At 37.4% G+C, this 19826-nt stretch overlaps 1 protein-coding gene and 1 long non-coding RNA gene across 2 annotated transcripts; both read right to left on the bottom strand.

The window, feature by feature from the left end:
• Positions 1-283: 283 nt before the first annotated feature.
• Positions 284-18033, bottom strand: LOC140937735 (CUB and sushi domain-containing protein 1-like). Its single transcript, XM_073387299.1, has 13 exons — positions 17721-18033; positions 13375-13546; positions 12720-12887; positions 12415-12582; positions 11477-11653; positions 10899-11066; positions 10504-10680; positions 7183-7350; positions 6717-6893; positions 6212-6379; positions 3487-3663; positions 2706-2728; positions 284-1112 (listed from the first exon to the last, which is right to left on the bottom strand). The coding sequence occupies exons 1-13, from the start codon at positions 17982-17984 to the stop codon at positions 456-458; spliced, it is 2664 nt and encodes an 887-aa protein (XP_073243400.1). The 5' UTR covers positions 17985-18033; the 3' UTR covers positions 284-455.
• Positions 14058-16276, bottom strand: LOC140937743 (uncharacterized). Its single transcript, XR_012165514.1, has 3 exons — positions 15916-16276; positions 15545-15691; positions 14058-14776 (listed from the first exon to the last, which is right to left on the bottom strand). It is a non-coding gene; the product is annotated as an uncharacterized lncRNA (long non-coding RNA).
• Positions 18034-19826: the final 1793 nt, after the last annotated feature.

Below are 19826 nucleotides of genomic sequence, written 5' to 3'. Positions count from 1 at the left end.
AAACTGTGACATTATCTTCTATAAGCCCAAATTTGAGTAAACATTGAAGATTTTTAGCGTTTTGGCTGAGTTTGTGCTTTGGGAGTTGTCTATCTATTGTTTCTAGTCTGTCATTATACAGCATTCTTGTTCGGCACGCGTGCAATGACCACGCGTGGCTGACTTCCGAATGCTCACCGAGATATGATAATTTAGTATGAGAAAATAGAGGGGATTCCCGTCACGAGTTTGTTTAATTATTAGCTTGCATTAAACTTATGAAAAAATGATATTTTTTTAATAGTAAGTAGATTTAGTGTGTAGCACTTCTTGATTTTTTTGCAAAGGCACAAGAAGCACGAGAATAGATTAAAAATTGTGAGTTAAACCTCTACGTATCACGCGATGGCCTGTCTCGCTGTACCAAAATTATCGTAGCCATTATAAAGATCCAGGTAAGTAAGGATAACAGTGCATCAGCGAATCCATAAGTTTAAAGAGTACGACTGTGATGACTGGGATGGACTACCACTCCCTTTTGCTGGGAGATATCCAAAGTCATATTCAGTTTCATCACTGTTCTTTTCTACAAACGAAGCCCCATCTTGTTCTGTTATTCCAATCCCATGATCAGCACGATTACAGCCACTTCCTCCTCCACCAATCATAATCACCGATCCATCACCACTACTCCAGTCACACCAGAAGCCTATCTTGTTGCTACTTTGGATGTTGCCACTACACTCAGCCTGTTGAAACCCGTTTGTTGTCTTGTACTGTCCGCCATATTGAACCGTGCAGCTTCCCAGGCACCTGTTACTGGACCAAACCTTGCCGTTTCTGAAGTCGCCATAACTTGTGATTTTTGATCGAAATGTTCGTCCACCCAAACAGTTCCCTGTGGTCTGCAACAGGGGCGTGTGACTGGAGTCATCACTACGCGTGATTTTAAACTCCCCCCCTTTGACTTGCCAAAATGATGATGAGATCATGTCAGCGTTAACTGACGGATCAGTTGTTGCTCCAATAGCATACTCTTGGTCATACCACCAGTCACCACTGTCTTTCATCCAGTTTTTGCCGTCATTATTGGAGAACCGAGCAATCAACAACCAGCCCGAGTGACAGTGGCTCTAAAAGGGAAGAAAATGAAACAACTGATCATCGAAGCAATTAACAAGTATTGGATGTGGTTGAATATGATGTGAAGAATTATGACTTCGGCCTTGGAATGTAACACCTTCAGAGACCTGCACAAATCTTCAGACTATAAGAGACACATAAGAAAGCCCAATAATAACAGGCCGCTTGCACTAAGAGTTCACGTGACCATGCTTCCTTTAAACAATGAGTTGGAATCTGGCTGATGCCAAAAATTGACAGAGCACATAGAAATTATCTTACACCCGAAGTTAAGGGAGATATTTTATGGCACTTTGATTTTTTAACAAAGTAGTATAATTTGTATTGGCCGCCATGTTGGAGGGCATACTCTTGCCCTCCAACATGGCGGCCAAAACTACTTTTTGCTTATATCTTGTTAAACGCTCAGATGTACTGTAAACGTTACCAAATCATCTTTTAAACATTTTCCTTCAAGTTTAGGTAAAAAATTTGTGTTCAGAAAGAGGTAATTCAGAATTTTCAAAATCACATTTTGGTCACGTGAGCAGCTACGAACTTACTCATTTTAAGAAAATGGTGCGGGTTTGAAAAACCAAATTACTATTATTTTGTTTAAGATATGACCTACTAATCGTTTTCCGAAGGCAAAATCATATAACTTTCATTTCAATAACAACTATGCCACATGACCTCTTGGTGCAAAATGGCGTATTGTTTCATCATTCATTCAAAACCGCATGCGCAATTCGTACTATAAAACATGATCGGCAAATTCAGAATGTTAAGCGGATGTTTAGTGTAACATATATTCTAAAAATTGCAGTTCATATCCGTTGAGTTGTCTGTTCTTGCTATTTTTTAGTTCGACTATTTGTTAATTGTCCGTCATTTCCTTTCGCTATTTACAAAACGTGAACTGAGCTTGCGCAAACTCGTCCCCAGGGCTTCTTGGTTGCCATCTCTTTTTCTGGAAATATAGCTGTACTATTGAAGACGCCGGAATAACGTAAACGTCTTCTAAATTTTGATCAGCGATAGCCCGTTACGAAGAATTAGCCGGGGAATGGGGCCAATCAGAGACGGAAACAAATTCTGAATAAATTGCAGGGAGGAAAATGTGGTTTCATGAATAAATTGAGTTTAGTGGAAGGCACCTCGACATGAATTAAAATTTTGGCTTCAAAAGAAACCCTTTAAACCAAGGATTCCAGCTTTAACTTGGCGGTTGAACAGTAAACACTAAACTTTTGATAGAATATGTTCTAGCTGTCTTTTAAAAAATATTTTTTGTATAATGTTTAAACACTAAACTGTGTAGTATTACCTAGCATTCTTAGACTCCCAGCACTGTAAATTCCTTACGCTGTCTTAAATAAAGAGCTCACGACCACAACAGGAAAACAGTTTTTAAATGTTTTAAATAAACTACAATTTGCAAGTAAGACACGTAATATGATATTAATTTCAAAAGTTGGTCTGGTCACGGATGGCGTAGACTATTACAACAACTTCACTCCGCTGAGAGCCTGTGTGGAAGATTTATAAATTGCTCTAAACTGTAAATTACAATTATTCTAGATATAAATATATTGTAATTGTACCTGAAAGGATTGACCTGTACACCCTGAAACATAAATAATACAAAACTATCTAGAAAGTCATTTACAAATTGTTTTAGCAAAAAAATAATTAAAAATAAGCAAACGAAACAGAACTTAACAATAATAGCCACTCTGAAAAGTGGAATAGGTCACATTTACTGTTTCTCAGCTACCTTTTTTTTGCAAACCTCCATCCATTTCCCATCGCTAATGCTAACCTTAAGTAACACAATTGCTAGTTATTCACCCGAGTTATTCTTTTTAGAATTTGTTCCTTTCTTGGCATATTTTTCTGTTTTCTATTCAATTTGTTTATTGTGGGTGTTTCGGTAACATGCACCAAATTAATGTATTTTCCATGACCTACGATTATTCTTAAATCATTTCGTTTCTATCAAGTTGGCAGGAATCTGGTACGGTATTAAACGGCTGCGGAGCGGACATATGTAGAGAGAACAGTCGACACAAAAATGCTTTCATTAGTCACTTAAATAAAAATCAAGATAATAGTGATTGAGCCATCGTCAAAAATGTTTTTGTCAGTGTGAGGCGTGGTGGTTTGTCAGGCTGACAACATGCCCTTAGTTGGAAAAACATTGTAAGTGTTGGTTGAACATTATTTTGCTTATTATCACCGGAGTATACCTTGATCAATTCACTTTATAAATTCCGTGGCTGAAAGAGTACTCATTTGTGCACATAAAACTTGAAGAAAACTCACTCATGGCGTTATAGTCAGCAGGACTAATGTCTTTTATTTTCTCTTACCCATGACACTTACCTAGGCAACGTGGCACAGCGGAACTCCAACTCCTATTAGCTTGACAATATATAACATCAGTCCCCACTAGACTGTAATTCTTGTCACATACAAACTTGACTGATCCGCCATAGACGTAGCCTTTCGTGACAATCTGCTCTCCATTTGTTGGTTTGCCAGGATCACCACACTCAACAGCTATAATAAGATTTGTAGGAAAGTGAATATTTTAGGCATTGTCGCTAACATGAAACTACTATATGAAAAGAAGATTACATGGATATTAAGAAAAACTTTTTACTACAACTTGGATAGATGCACACGAGTTAACTCTTCTTTGAACGGTTCAAAATTTTGAGATATTTCATGTTTTAGCAATGAAGTCTTATTGGAAAAGTTCAATATTACTAAAACCTCAATCCTCAATTTAAATTCTTAAACGTACTACCAAAGCTTTTCGCAATTGATCATTTTAATGACATGGCCGGATTTTCCAGTATTAAACTGGTCACTGGACGCACCATAATAAACAATAGGGGGTTTAAGAAACGACCACGACGACGATAGGGAAAACGTCTCTTAAACTAAGTGAATTCACTCTGTTTCAAAATTCATCGCTCTTATTACATGACGTTTAATTTGTCAAATGCTGGCGAATTTTTCTGGAGTTGAATTCCAAAGGACTGTATCTAAGTTGAAAAAAGAAATAGAAAATCGTTGTCTTGTGTTCACGTCCTCCAGAAAACGTGAAATTAGGCAGTTTTACGTCGTGGTCGTGCAACAACGGCAAATATAAATAAATGTACAAAGAAGCGTGACGCACGTGCAAACTTTTGTTTTGCTAATCTAAAGCTCTTGCTTTTGATCCGTTCTCGATGCCGTAGTCGACGTCGTTGCTTAAGTTCCATAATATTATAGTCGACGCAAGGTTATCATCAAATAAGCACAACTGCCCCTTTGTTAAAACACAAAACAATGCAAGTTGCTCCCACCCCAATCTCCTCGCGGTTTCTCTGCCCTCGACCGCCTTTCAGTTACTTAGCGCGCCCAACCAAAAACCGCCATGCTACGCAGGCTAGCTTTGAGCTAGAGTTTACTAAGTCGTTCGCGTCGCTTGTCAGTCGCGTAGTTAACAAACCAAAGACGCAACTGAAAAGCGACGCAAACGACTTCGTAAACGCTAAAAGCCTTGAAGGCAAGAGAGAAACCTCTGCTCGCAGGCTAGTACAACTTGAAGATAACAGCGGTTGAGGAACATCAGGGAAAATGATTATTACAGACTATTACACGATTTTGAGCAGACATACTTTATAAAATTCAACAGGAATACTTTTCTACTCAAACTGAATAGTCTCTCGCATTAGGTGCTAAACTTCCTCCCCGGAAAAAAAAAATTCGTTTCAATGGTACATTATAAGAAGCTATGTAAACGAGCATTATGATGCGAACTCTGAGGGATCTCCTTGAGAATCCATTCGGCTGTTCGGGGTTGTTCCTCATCGGCGCAGTTTCCTCTGAAACGTCTTTTTTTCTCTTTCCCGAAGCTGGTGGTACTCGAGTTGGCGATTGAAGTTTAGTTGATCTCTTTTCTTGCACTCTTACGGCTTCATCTCGAATTGAAATACCTTTTTACAAAAGCGACATAATAAGCTGACGTGCTGACGTGTTGACATTTTAATGACAAATTAATTCCTGGAGGGCGGATCGGCGGCATCAAAGGCATGTCTCCAGGCTCCGCCACCCTTTTCCCTCCCCACTGACTGCATCTTCTTCCTCTCTGGAAGATCAGCTCGAAAAAAGATCCATAATTTCTCCATCAAATCGAGCCATTTGTGCCGGACTTCGAGTCGACACGGCGGGTGCCAGGGCGGAAACGACACGTGACTAGGCTCTTGCACTGTGAAAAAGCGAGTGCTAGCACCCGTCGTGTAAGTGCCAATTGTCATAATGCAAATTATTTGGTAAGCGCGACAATGGTCACAGGCACTGGACGAAAGCCAGACGTGTCTCGAAGTCCGCCACAAATGGCTCGATTTGATGGGGAAATTATGGATCTTTTTTCGAGCTGATCTTCCAGAGAGGAAGAAGAGGTTTCCCTCTTAGGCTGGAGCTGAAAAGTTTGCTGTGGATTGAATTTCGGCTAAAAAAAACGGCATTCTTGTTGCGACTGGTCCAGATTCCCGACAGATCGAAGTGAGCAGACTTCACTCCGTTCTATGAAAGGAGTAACAGTGGTTACGCAATAAAGCCAAAAAATCAGTAAAACGACAAACAGACACCAAAACGCAGTGGAATACATTGCGGGCAAGTCTTTTGTATTCATTTCATTTAAGAAAAAGTAAGGTTTAGCGTTATTTAGCGTTCGCAGATCTCAGTAATATATTTCTCATACAAAGTCCCCAAGCCATACATTTCTTTGTAGCGACTTGCAATGTTTGCCCCCTGGCGATCCCATAATCCTGTGCGCATAACTAAGTCTCACGTTACTGGAAAATCATTCATTACATTACACCCTTCCCTCGTAAAGTGAGTTTGGGCCACCTGTGATTCTAATACCTTTTTAAAAAAGCGACATAAGAAGCTGACGTGCTGCCGTGTTTCCCTCCCCAGACTAGATTTTTTTTTTTTTTTTTTTCGCCCACGCTGATTTTTCTTTCGATTCCTTTTTCTCCCAATGCGGATCCTGGTCCCAGGCTACAAGCTACATAGCTCTAAATACAAATTCATGCACCCTTACAGACTGTACCTTTGCACTTGGGTGTATCAGTATTCCATGTTCCCTCTTCACAAGTCACTTCAGCCTCGCCTTCAAGTGTGAACCCAGGGTTACAAGAGTATTGAACTGTCTTTCCGTGCTTGTAGTTATTACCAATTTTAAGGCCATGATTTATATCACCAGGGGATCGACAGTCAGCTTTAATTTAAACAGAAAGAAAAACCTTAACAACAGAAAAACTAGGGTAAACGAATGATTTATTTCTTTAAGCTCCAATTTCAGAATAAATTAATTGGTTTCGTTAACTTGCGTTTCTCTTTTTTTTATTCAGCACACTGAGTTAAATTGTTCGAACAACTAGTATTAATACGTATGTGGAAAAAGCTACAATTTTCTACCCCTAATTTTCATAAAATTATGTTTCGTCGACCATATAATCTTACTGTTATATTTACACTTTTAAGATCCCTGACAATAGCTAAATAATTAGGGTAAATTTTTTTTTATTTATTTTCTCTTACCAAACGGTACTTACCCACGCAGCGTGGAACAGAGGAACTCCAACTCTTATTAGCTTGACAAAACATAACATCAGCTCCCACTACAGTGTAATTCTCGTCACAAACAAACTTGACTGATCCGCCATAGACGTAGCCCTTTCTGACAATCTGCTTTCCATTTGTCGGTTTGCCAGGATTTCCACACTCAACAGCTATGGTAATAATTACAGGGTCGTTAATTTTTTGGTCTTTGACGTTTACATATAATAAAATCATAGAAGAAATGAAGATTGCAGAGTATTAAGTAGCTGCAACTTGAATAGACGCACACGAGTTAATTCTTTTTTTTTTTTTAACGGTTCAAAGTTGCGGCTATATAATTCATTTTGCAGCGATTACCAAAATCTGCCTCGAAATTTGAAAAATTGCAAATAAAACAACCCGCTTTACCTCCAAGATCAACACAAGCTTTTATTTTAGAAAACAAGAATGAACGCTTACCTTTACACTTGGGAGTGGTAGTGTTCCATCTTCCATCTACACAAGTCAGTTTAGCCTCGCCCTCAAGTGTGTATCCAAGGTTACAAGAGTATCGAACTGTTTTTCCGTGTGTATAGTTCTTACCGATTTTAAGACCATTATTTAAAACACCAGGTGAGCGACAGTTAGCTTAATCGAAAAGAAAAAAATCAAGCTTAGCTACAGAAGAAAGAAAGGGAACAAGACTAATTGCTCGTTATTTCTTTAGTTCTTTATAGAAACTAATTGACTGAGTTATTTTGATTTTGCTTTTACCTTTTTGAGACCAAGGAATATCCTTGAATATTTTCAAAATCGTTCAAACTATGAAATCAAACTTGGCAAATATTTCTAAAAATTATCTAAGAACATTTTAAAAACATGGCGACCTGTACGTCAACTTTAACGTTAACATGGTAACCCAGGTTTAAGAGCCTTGTTTTACGAAATTTGTCTTTTTTTCTAGAAAAAAGGAGTTATTGTAAGTGTTTTTTTTTTTTTTTTTTTTTTTTTTTTTTTTACCGAAAAATTGTATTACACTCAATTTAGAATTATTTAAATATTTGTTATAACTGTTAATTCAGTCGAGGCCTTTTGGTGACCACATTCGCTATTTGCACTTCTCCCATAACGCACCTTGTTTGCCCCCCAAATTTTGCATAAGCATCGTCTTCAGTCTCTCCTGAGAAAATTGCAATACCCAGGAGAAATTGGAAAAAAGGTTATGTAAAGCTTTAGGGGCAAACGAGGTGTATTATGGGAGATGTGCAAATGGCCAAATGACCTTTTTAGCGATACGGCGGCCATATTGAGTTAATTAGTTTTAAGGAGTATTATGGGATGCCCAGGGGGCATAAGTTTGATCTGATGTACTCGTTCGGTATTTACGGCCGCTTTTCGGGCACCTTTTCCCAAAGACTTCCTAGAATATGTTTGTAATGGGAAAAAAAGGCCGCTGTGTTGTATTTGGGGTAATAGAGCGGTTTTCACTTGACTGTCGTAAAACCAAAACCAAAGTAAATACACTAGCCAACCAAAGGGCGTAGTAAAACCAAAACCAAAACCAAAACCAATCCCTTTCGACAGTCAAGTGAAAACCGCTCTAATGATCATACCAGTTTCTTCGGAGGTACGTTAATTCTGCTCTTGCAAAGAGCAAAGGCACTTGGCTACTTGGACGAGACTACTGAGCCAGAAGGTATTTAAGGTGGACAAAAATACTAATTAAGTTTGCTCAAATCATTTTAAATTTGGAAGACTGGTTGACAGTCATCCTCATCCAACGCTCTTTCTAAAGGGTCATGAAAGGGAAATAGATGTAACACGTAAGAGAAATGCTCCCATGGATATGCTTCTAGTACTTCTAGTACAACCAATTATTAGTAAGAGGAAGAAGTCAGATAATGATTCCAAACAGCAAAAGATAAAAGAAGCAATTAAAATTGTGGACATTCCGAGGAAACTGGTATGGTCTTTCACTCAGGTACGATTTCTCGGGTAAAAACCGATCATTATCACATCCAAACACGGTACAAAGTTCTTTTTTCCCATTACAATCTTATTCTTGAAAAACTTTAAGAAAAATTGCCCCTAGAAGCGCGCTTAAATACTGAGCGAGTGTATCGGATGGTGCTCATGACCCCTGGGCATCCCATAATACTCCTTATATTCTAATTAATTCAATATGGCCGCCGTATCGGTAAAAAAAACTGAATATAAAATGACTCAATGGTAGATGTTGGATTTAAATTTTAACAGTGTTCAACAGTTTTAATTGTCAGCAGTTTTTTTGTTGTTGTTTTTTGTTGTTGTTGTTGTTTTTTTTACTTTTACACTAACAAGTATTTTACTGTTAGCTTGTTTTATTTTATGTGTTGCTTTTTAAGCATATATGTACTTTAATACACAGAACAAATTTTATATCACGGTTTCCTCGATTTACATAGGCTAGCTTCGAACAAAACTAATAATTCAAAATGGCAGAATTAATATGGCGTTGTTCCAGTTTGTTCTCTAATAATAAGTCATCATGACGCCACTGCTATGGTCAAAGACTACCAGTGTGTCAGCCAACGTCATGATTTTTATCAGACATTTCACTATTTTAGCATGTTTCACTTTAGGCTACTTCTAGGGAAAAAAAGATGAAATTTGGTTTCTGCTTATAACTTTAACAATGTTACGTCATAAGTACGTCAAATCGCGTTAGTTATCCCTAGATGTTGAAAATGATGCGTACATTATTAGGTGTACGTAACTGATTTTGGTGGCTGCGTGTCATGGTCTGTTTTTAAAGTCCGACGTTGCCCTGTCTTAAGAAGGCAGAAAAGGGGAAAAAGCATGGTCAGATTAGGGTTAAACTTTTGTTTATTCCGTGTGACGATACGTCTTTCGTAGTCTGCTACACAGCCGTTTTTAGTGTCGTCACGCAACGCTCCTCCCCACTAACGGCTGCTGAAAACCGAACCACATTCCTTTCCCGCGATTAGCCAATTAGAATTCAGCTCCCATTTTCTGGAAGGTGTTCGCGCAACGTTTGCGGTATGGTGACTCCTCTAATCACAGCTTGCTTTTATCGTTGCCCCATGTGTGAATGACAGAACAATCAAATTCGTCCCGTGAAAACAAGCAATCAACTAGAGTAGCGTTGTCGTGGTCGAGTCCTTTCAAACTTTTTGAGATTTATAAACAGTAACAGCAAGCAAGTCGAGCAAATATGATGCACAACATGGATGTGCTTATAAAGTTGTCGGGTATAGTTTCGGAAAATCGCGTATCGATAATCTATAAGATTGCTTTTGTTTGAATCAGTACCCCTGGGAGTTTAGTCTACACAGTCTTTTAATAGCTTCACATGTACAACAACTCAATGAGCACATCCGGCACATGAAGTCCATGATATTCATCATACATATGAGGCCATGATTTATATCACCAGGCGATCGACAGTCAGCTTAATTAAAAACACAACAAACTAACTTTAACAACAACAAAAAAAAGACTGTAAGGCAACAAAAGAATTGTTTTTTTGTTTTTTTTTTATGACGCAAATTCATAAAAATATATTACTTGTCTGAATTGTTTCGTTATTGCAGTACGAGTTCTCTAAATCAAATTGTTCGAACACTAATTAACTAGTAGGATTGATGAAAAGCACTTATTTCCTACCCCTAAATTACAGAAATTGTGTGTCTTCGAGCATCAAATCGAACTATGCCTTTGAATTTTAACTGAGCATTTGTAAAAACATGTGAGACTAGTGTCCTTAATCCTCCTTAATTCTCTCACACCCATGGAACTTACCTAAGCAACGTGGAACAAAGGAACTCCAACTCCTATTAGCTTGACAATATATAACATCAGTCCCCACTAGAGTGTAATTCTTGTCACAAACAAACTTGACTGATCCACCATAGACGTAGCCCTTCTTGACAATCTGCTCTCCATTTGATGGTTTCCCAGGATCATCACACTCAACAGCTATAATAAAAATTGTAAGAAAGTGAATATTGCCTTTGTCGCTTACATATAAACTAGTATATGAAATGAAGATTGCAGGGCATTAAGAAAAACTTTTTACTACAACTTGGATAGAGGTACGCGAGTTAATTCTTCTTTGAACAGTTCAAATTTTGAGCTAATTCATTTTTTAGCAATGAAAACAAAAATCATTTTTTAAAACAAAAATCAACTCCTACCTTTGCACTTTGGAGTATCAGTGTTCCATCTTCCGTCTTCACAAGTCAGTGCAACCTCGCCTTCAAGTGTGTACCCAGGGTTACAAAAATATCGAACTGTTTTTCCGTGCGTGTAGTTATTACCAAATTGAAGGCCATGATTTATATCACCAGGTGATTGACAGTTAGCTAAATTTAAAAAACAAAGAAGAAGGAGAACAAATAAATCTTGTTTTTTTTCCCCGTATGACGACATAAGTACGTTTCATTGCTTCTTGTTTCAATTAAATGCTGGAAATAATCAGTACATTTATGTTAATAATTATGCAATTTTGGTAACTGTATCATGATCGGGTTTAAAGTGCCTCCAAAGCCTACTGTCTTAGGAAGTCAGAAACAGAAAATGCACGGTCAGTATAGTGTTAAAGTTGTTTTTATTCCAAGTGCGCTAAATTAACTTGTTCATACAACTAACTAGCCTAAGTTATATTAAGAAGTGACAATATTTCCACTGCTCATTTCTTCGACCTTGACATCTAACTGTTAAGGAGCGTCCGAAAAATTTTATTAGTAATTAGGATTAATGTCATGGATTTTACCAAAGCAACGAGGAACGGGAGAACTCCAACTCCCATTAGCTTGACAATATATAACATCAGTCCCCACTAGAGTGCAATTCTTGTCACAAACAAACTTGACTGATCCGCCATAGACGTAGCCTTTCTTGACAATCTGCTCTCCATTTGATGGTTTCCCAGGATCACCACATTTAACAACTATAAAAATTTTAGGGAAGTTAAACTTTTAACGTTCATTTATCGTTTATACGTAAACTATTGTAGAAAATCAGGATTAGGGGATATAAAGACTACAAGTTGGATAGACAAACACAAGTTTTTTTACTTTATTTTTTTTTGTTTGTTTCAACGGTTCAAAATTGCGCTCTAAGTCATTTTGGTTTACCAAGAAATTTTTATAGTTGTGGTGAAGCAAAAGCAGACCCCTTCGGCTCTTCTTCGTCCGATAACACATTTTTAGGAGATCAAAATTGAAGACTTTAGATTTGAGAAGATAAATTAATGCAGACATAAACTTCTTTGTAACAAACTTTGAAGAAAAATTGCCTGCCTGGGAAATGATTTGGAACCGCGAAAGATGTCCTCAAGTACAATAATCTTCCTAAACAGCGCAAGGTTTTGTGAGAATCGCGGCCTTGAGACTTGTTAGCAATAATATGATCCGTAAATCTATTAAATTTTATTAACATTTTATTTTAAAAACTACGCCTAAAACAGATTTACGCAAAACGTTTAGGGAACCAGTTTGCCGAACTCTTGAAGACCGAGATCAGCTCGCTTGGTCGCACGTGCCTTTTGTAGGATATGTGATTCGCGTTTCTAAAAAGTCCCAGTTATAGCCATATTATCAAATCAAAACCTAAATCCCCTAGCTTACAAACCAATCGTGTGTGATGGCTGGGTTTTGTCAGTGCTACATCAAGCTGTACCAATAAATTACCAAACTGTCGAAAACCTACTTGTACATTCAGGGATGGTCTCACTCCATGTTCCATTTACGCAAGCTATTTTTTCGGACCCAAGGAGTTGGTAACCAACGTTGCATCGAAATTGAATGGACGAACCAGAACTGTAATCCTCTCCGATGATTGAACCATTTGCGAAAGGTTCTGGATTCTTGCAGTTGCCTTTGGACGAGAAAGAGAACGAAAATGTTCTATTTATTTATTTTTATTTATTTATTCTAAAAAAAGAATAGCTTACTTTTTTTGCTCATAGGAAAAATATTTCACCAAAAATTCTAGTCCATTTTCATATCTCAAACCTTCACAAGTTGGAATACTGCCGTTCCATTTTCCTTGAACACATCTGATCTGCCTCAAACCTTGCAACTTAAATCCCTCATTGCATGAAAATGACACTAATGCTCCATTTTCATTGCCATTTTTGTGTATTTTTCCATTCCTAAGGGTTTGTAGAGGATCACAAGACGCTGAAGATGAAACGAGAAGTCAAAAAAGTAAACACAACATCAGTGTCATAACATACCCATGAAAGTTTGATAGGTCTAAGTAAAAAAGACGGTAGAAGAAGAACCCAGCTGCTTCTTCTGTCTGGATAATAGTAACTCATGTGCTAATTAGCGTCTATAACCAACAGCAGTAATAAGTCAGAATCACTAACAGAAAGCTTCCGGAATTAACCCTCAAAGCATCAATCCTATGATTAAGGTATTTTAATTCTTTGTTTCGGTTTGGTTTGTTTTTTCTTTTATTTTTGTTGATGTTGTTATTGTTTTTTTAATCTGCAGTTTGAATTTGTGATGTGTGTAGATCATAACTCATGGATGAATAATCGGCAATAATTCTGAAATGATATGTCATCCAAAAGCTGACTTGAATTCTTCGCGCCCTTTAACACACAAATTTCACGATTTCGTGATCCACGCCACTGCCTTGAAGTTCGCCATCTTTACCTACCTGGAGCAGAACATCCATAGAGCTCCAATCTAAGACATGGAACCACAGGAACTGTTGAATCCATCAAAAACCCAAATGGATCTTTTGGGTATATCCTGATTGATCGTGTCTTGATTGGTGGCTTAAAGACATTATTTTTCAAGGATCTGCTGTTTCGATTACCTTTAAGTATCTGTAAACAGAAAAAAGGTGTATACACTGTAAAAACTGACCAGTTATAGTGACCTCAAAAAAATGGTTAAGGTTTGAATCCCAGGTAACCGTATTTTATTAGGTTACAGTAACCAAAAAAATATAGTTCAGGTTAACCATTTTTTTTTCCCGTTGAAATAACTTTTCTTTATGGGTTATATTAACCCTTAAAAATGGTTGTTTCTACCACAGCCCACGCCACTTCTTATGACTTGTTTGTCATAACCTCTACTTTTTGGTTAAACTAACTTTAAATTTTTAGTTGTTATAACCGAAATAAAAAGATAAATATGTTTCAACCCATACAGATAAGTTATAATAACCATTTTTTGTGGTCATGGTAAACCAGTTTTTTGGGTACTAGCGATGAATCTGTGGTAACCCATTTAAAATAGTCAAGAGGTGGTAGCTTTAACCATTCCATATGGGTTAGAAGAAAACGGTCGTTTTAACTGATAATAATGAATTACATTAACCTCACAATAATAGTCTTCAGCAACATTTTTAATGGCTATGTTAACCGTTCTCTACAAACAACATAGTTGACCACTAACTTCATAAAAAAGATAATCATACAACATTGCAAGTAAAAAATGCTTATGTTTCTTAATACAAGTATTTAAAGCAGAACAAGAAATGATTAAACAATCAGCCCTGCTTCCTAAACTATAGCAAATTTAAATTGGAATACTGCATGTCTCTCACAAGACTGTAAAACAAGACTTTGTACACTGGCATATGATTGTAAAACAGAAACATCCTTAAGCAGAAAAAATTCAAGTAACTCCAGGATCAATAGTGATACAGTACTTAGATTAAATTAAACCCTTAAGGTATAAGTGCCTTTCCTGCCAAAACTGCTTTGTCAAGTACATAGGGAATTAAGAATTTCGTGAGATTCAATGATATAATAATTGTAAGATCTTGCCAGTGAAGAGTCAACTCCTCACCCACTGTACATGTAACTTTCTTTCTTTGGCTAATGATTGAAGCGGAGCATATGATCTAAAACTACCACTGCCCTTCATTGTTCTACAAGCCACGTTTTTCTACTAGAAAGCAAAAAAAGATCCTATTCCAAGCAGTGGCTCGTTGAGGGTAACTCATCCGCCGGATCAGGACTTGTCTTGCTTGTAATGAAAATATGGGTACTCGCCGAGCTTCATTCAAAGTTGTTTATTCCCTCAGTCGTTCAAATTTGATGATATTTCTGAAATAAACGAAAATATTTCGTTTTTAAGTTCACTGGTTAACGCACGAAAAATTACAGTCTTTCAGCGATACGCCTGTGGGGAACACGCACGCACGCGTGTGCGTGGTCATCGTAAGCAATGCGCGACTCAAAGCTACATTTAAAAAAAAAGCTTGGTAATAGAGTACCGAAGTGATGACGTCATAAAAATGAAATTTGTGAAATTATGGGATTTGTTAAGCTATTCTGAAAGAACAACGTCCAAGACGCCTACTCGCCAAAAATTAGCAATTCGGGGCAAATTGTCTCTGAGATATTAGCCCAGTTATGCTGTGACGATTCCATACAAATCCTTCTAAATTTGGCTTGGTTCATAAGATTGGGAACCAGGCAAGATTTAGAAGGATTTGTATGGAGTCATCGGAGCATAACTGGGCTGATATCTCAGAGACAATCTGCCCCAAATTGCTAATTTTTGGCGAGTAGGAGTCTTGGACGTTGTTCTTTCAGAATAGCTTAACAAATCCCATAATTTCACAAATTTCATTTTCTATGACGTCACACTTCGGTACTCTATAGCGTATGATAGCTCTGTAACTGCAGTACAATATTGCAATTAAGATGGTCATCCGAAGACCGGAAAATCTATGCAACTGTACTGAACATTTAGAAAACTTTAAAGGGCCACGCGAGTGTGTGGGGTTGTCTTAAAACGCGTCTATTTATTTGCAAAAAGATAATTTTAAAAACGATTTAGAGTTCTGTTTAAAAATAAGCAATACATACCGGTCATGCTGTTTCAGTGAAGGTCGGTGAAGCAAGTCTTCGAGATTTTGCCTGTGTTCATTTGTCTTTAGTCGACGGGGCAGATATTTTGCTTATCTATTTCAGGCGGTCAACTGAAGTAAATTCTGTCATGATCTTATCATCCTCCTTTGAATAAAAGATTTGCAAGGTATTCGTTAGCTGAGAATTTTGTAGAAGCAGTAAAGACTGAAATTCAAGTGAGTAATCTATTCTGAAGACGTTGTCTTCCGACTACCCTGTGAGCAGAGTCTCCTTCGATCTTCCTAGATAAGTCGACTTATCTAGGAAGATCGAAGGAGACTCTGCTCGCAGGGTATCTTCGGACTTGCATAAATTTGAAATCACATTACCTTTTTACTTGCCACATCTCCATTGCTGTCCGTGACTAAGAAACGAGCTCCTATTGACTTTTAACTGAAGGGCTTTATCCAGGCGAAATATAAAATGTTTCTTTTCGCAGCGATGAACCAAGAGTACTGACTTCAGCTTGGCGCAAGGCGGTTAAACTAAAAAACTGAACTATGAGAGCCGAATTTGGCATTGATTTTGAAATTCCAAGTCTCTCATTGGCTAGCTAAGTAGATTAACGTCAAGGTGTTAAGTAACATACTACAGTTGACAGGAAACAATGCAACATTTTCTAAAAACCCTTAGTTGTTTTTCGAGTAAACTCAGTAAACTCGCCTCACATGTTTCCAACCATGAAATAGTTTAAGCTTATAAAAAGGTTTCTGAGTAAGATTTTTAATTTACTGAGAACAATTAACGCCATTTAGGGTTCGTGACGTGACGAAATAGAGTTACTTTAGGTCACTTAAGACAAATACCGGAAACCCGCTGGAATTTTGTGACCGGTGACAAACACGAAAGTATTTTTTGAAAATACGCAAGGATAGCTGTTGGCTTTTCGAGGTGCTCAGCATTGATTTGAATGACATAACCTGTACAGGACATCGTGAAGAATCATTTCACCTAGATGACGATTATTTCTCTCGGCTTGTCCGTCGAGGGAAACGTCAGAGAAGAAAATAGTCCTCGCGTCACGCGACTTCGCCTCTCGCGCGCGCGTACCAGCCCAGTCATTGAAGCAAGACTCGCGAGTTGGACGCAAGTCATTTAAAATATTTTAACTGTTGGGGAAAGTTGATTTGGCTATTCAGTCTTAACCTATCCTAAATCCCATAATAAATGCTGATTATTTGTTCTTTCTTCAGCGTAAGGGAAAAGTCAGCGTTGAAGGTTGGGTACAAGGCTTTTATGATCTGTTGTTGTAAACTCATACCCGCCGTTTGTGTAGCCATTTCCTTCTGTGGTTTTCCGTTCAGTTTAACCCCTCGGAAAAGTCAGTTTTGACCATTCAGTGTTTAACCTACTTCATGGCTCTAAATAACAGATCATTATTGGTTAGTCATGACCAACAAATAGTTAATAAAAGATTTTAACCAATTGATTTCAGGTTAGATGCACATTTTTACCATTTGCTTAACCATTTGGTTTCGTTATTTTGACTGCCTTGAAAAGTTATTTTGACCAGTCGATATTCTAACGGAATTATAACCGTCACAACAACTGCTGATCATTGGTTAATCTAACCAATAACATAAAGGTTACGATTTTAACTAGTTTATTTTAGGTTAAAATTACCTTTTGCAACTGGTTATAACCTTTTAATATAGTTACCATAACTGGTCTGTTTTTACAGTGTATTTTATATTCCTAGCTCAGTAATAGCTATGTTAGCGGAGAAAATTACATACCTTTGTTAGTGATAAAATTTATAAGAATGTAAGGATTTGTATGTGTCATCAAGTATTTGCCGTCAGCCAGTATTTTTTCTCAGTTTGGGTCTGTCGCGTTATGAACGCCGCAGTAGTTTAAGCTCCACGGAACATTCACAATATAACAGAATACAAGATATATGTCAAGAATGTTGTTATGTTCCGAAAAGAGCCAACGAGATGTCAGGAATCTAAACCGCAAGCATCAACACCTTAACGGTGATTATTTTATGGTTTTGCTATTTGCCTGCGTTTTGTCCCCTTCAATGTGAAATGACAAATTAATCATTCCGAGAAAAAGTGGTTTGGTTTGTTTTGACGAAAGTAACTTTATAATTCTGGTAAAACCACCACTGTTAGTTTTCAGAAAAAGTTACCTTTTTGTACGATGTCCATTTTTCGTCTCTCATGTATGCAACTTCAAAATTTCTGGCCCAACTAAAATCGCGAAAACTTCCCTGGGTTGTTATCGCTGTTATAAGGTTTTCTTCGTCCCAAGTAATTTGTATATACGGTGATTGATCTCCCGGAGCTGAGCACCAGGCACTCGGTCCATCCAGCCGTGCAAATACAGGTGCGTGATTAGCGCTTAACTCAGATGATGACGTAATATCATTATCTGGGATTCTTTTGTCTTGCATTCCAAGTTCGCTGCTACATTCTAATGCTTAGAAACAATATATACGTGAGTATAATATCACACAAATAGAACTTATATTTACGAGTCACTGATGGACCTGATCGTATAGAGTAATGGTGGCTCATCAGTAACATCATAAAAGATAACGTCAGATGCAAAAGCTAAAATAAAACGAGTTTGCAGAGTAGGTTGAACGTGACGTTAAGACTTATATCTGGATTAGCAAGGCCAAGACGCTTCTCAATTACATGTCTATAAAACAACTGATGCATTATTTTTTGAATCCAAGTGATAGCCAATGAATTTTTACTTGAACCTATCTTTAAACTTGCGCATGCGCCTGTATATTTGACGGAAACGCCGATAACCAAGACGTGGGTGCTTTAATTTGTAATGCTGCTAAGTCATCCCTAACCGTCTCCTATTTTCCCTTGCGTTCACTTTCAGTTTTGTAAATGAGTGCGATACAATGCGATAGAAATATGGCTGATAACAAACGTCATTTGAGTAATTCCGATGTATTACAAATTATCGACTCAAAAATGTTGTTTTTCTTTGGTTTTAAGAGTAAACAAACGCTTCAGACCATGTTTCAACGCAATACCGCACCAACAATGACTGCTTTAATTAAAACTGAGTTCTTTAGCCTGAATGCTTAATCACATAATTGGTGCTTCATCTCTGCATCCTATTTTTTCACATCAAAGCTATACTTCCTTAATATCTGGCACGTATGATCTCTCAAGTAACACACTTTAAAGTTTGTTTGTAAAGTGTATCTCCGTACGTCCATAAAAGTTATTACACCGTTGTTAAGTTGGTTTGTGGTGACATTTTTTTCCTTCCGTTGTGTAGTGCAAATTATATGCCGACACACACTAAGGTTAGCACACTCTCAAAGAGTAGCCATTTGGATCCTAAAATCACCTTAATATTAATACTTACTTGCACTTGCAGAACGTTGACCAATGAAAATCAGTAAAGCCGCAAATAACCACATTAAAATCTGATGAAAATAAGACGATAAAAAAAGAAAGTATTCGGACTTTTACTTAAATGAGTATTTCATAGATGAATAGCGATTTTTTTCTTTTCTTTTTCAGGTTTAAACTTTGACACCATTCACAACTATTCAGTAGAAGCCATACCTCTTTGTTCATTTCAAAAAAAAAATTATAATTATAATTATAATAACCGAGAACAAGCTAGTTAAAAAACCAAATGCACTGAATGAAAAGAGCGAGTTTCACTTGACATTTGTCGTCTCGCGTCATTTCTACTTTGTAGCGGCTGCTACATACAAGTATATTGCTGAAAATAGTTTTTGTCAAGATGGAAGCGGTTTTATTTTCATATGCGGTCAATGTATAAAAACCTGAGCAGAATACCATTTGGGCTTTTAGGTCTTTTGTTTCAAATGACGGAAGCCAATTGTAATGGCACGTCCAATCGAGACTTAATCGAATGAATTCAAAAAGGAAATGTTTCACTGACTGATAGTTTACTGTTATCAGTGGACTTGCAGCTCAAATCATGCGTTTTATAAGCGTTGTTTGGAAACCTCTTCATAGTAAAAATGCTGGTAAAGCTTAACTCTTCGAAGCAGGTCTGTGGCGTAAAGACCTCTGACGTGCACAGTGTTTAAGCTAGGCGATGGTTTAGCATGAAATAAACTTTTTTAGAGACAACATTTACTTTTTGTACCTTAACTGAACCTACCTGATAGCCAAGTGAAAACATTTCGAAAACTGGAAAATGACAGAACCATCAACTACTTAGAGATGGAATTCCCAGCTGAGTCTCTATTGTTAACTTTGAATCCTTGCTAGTCTACAAGGGATCC

This window comes from Porites lutea, chromosome 5, assembly GCF_958299795.1.
Source record: "Porites lutea chromosome 5, jaPorLute2.1, whole genome shotgun sequence".
Taxonomy (NCBI): Eukaryota; Metazoa; Cnidaria; class Anthozoa; order Scleractinia; family Poritidae; genus Porites; species Porites lutea.
The sequence above is the reverse complement of the archived record's forward strand: the minus strand, read 5'-3'. Positions and strand labels throughout refer to the sequence as shown.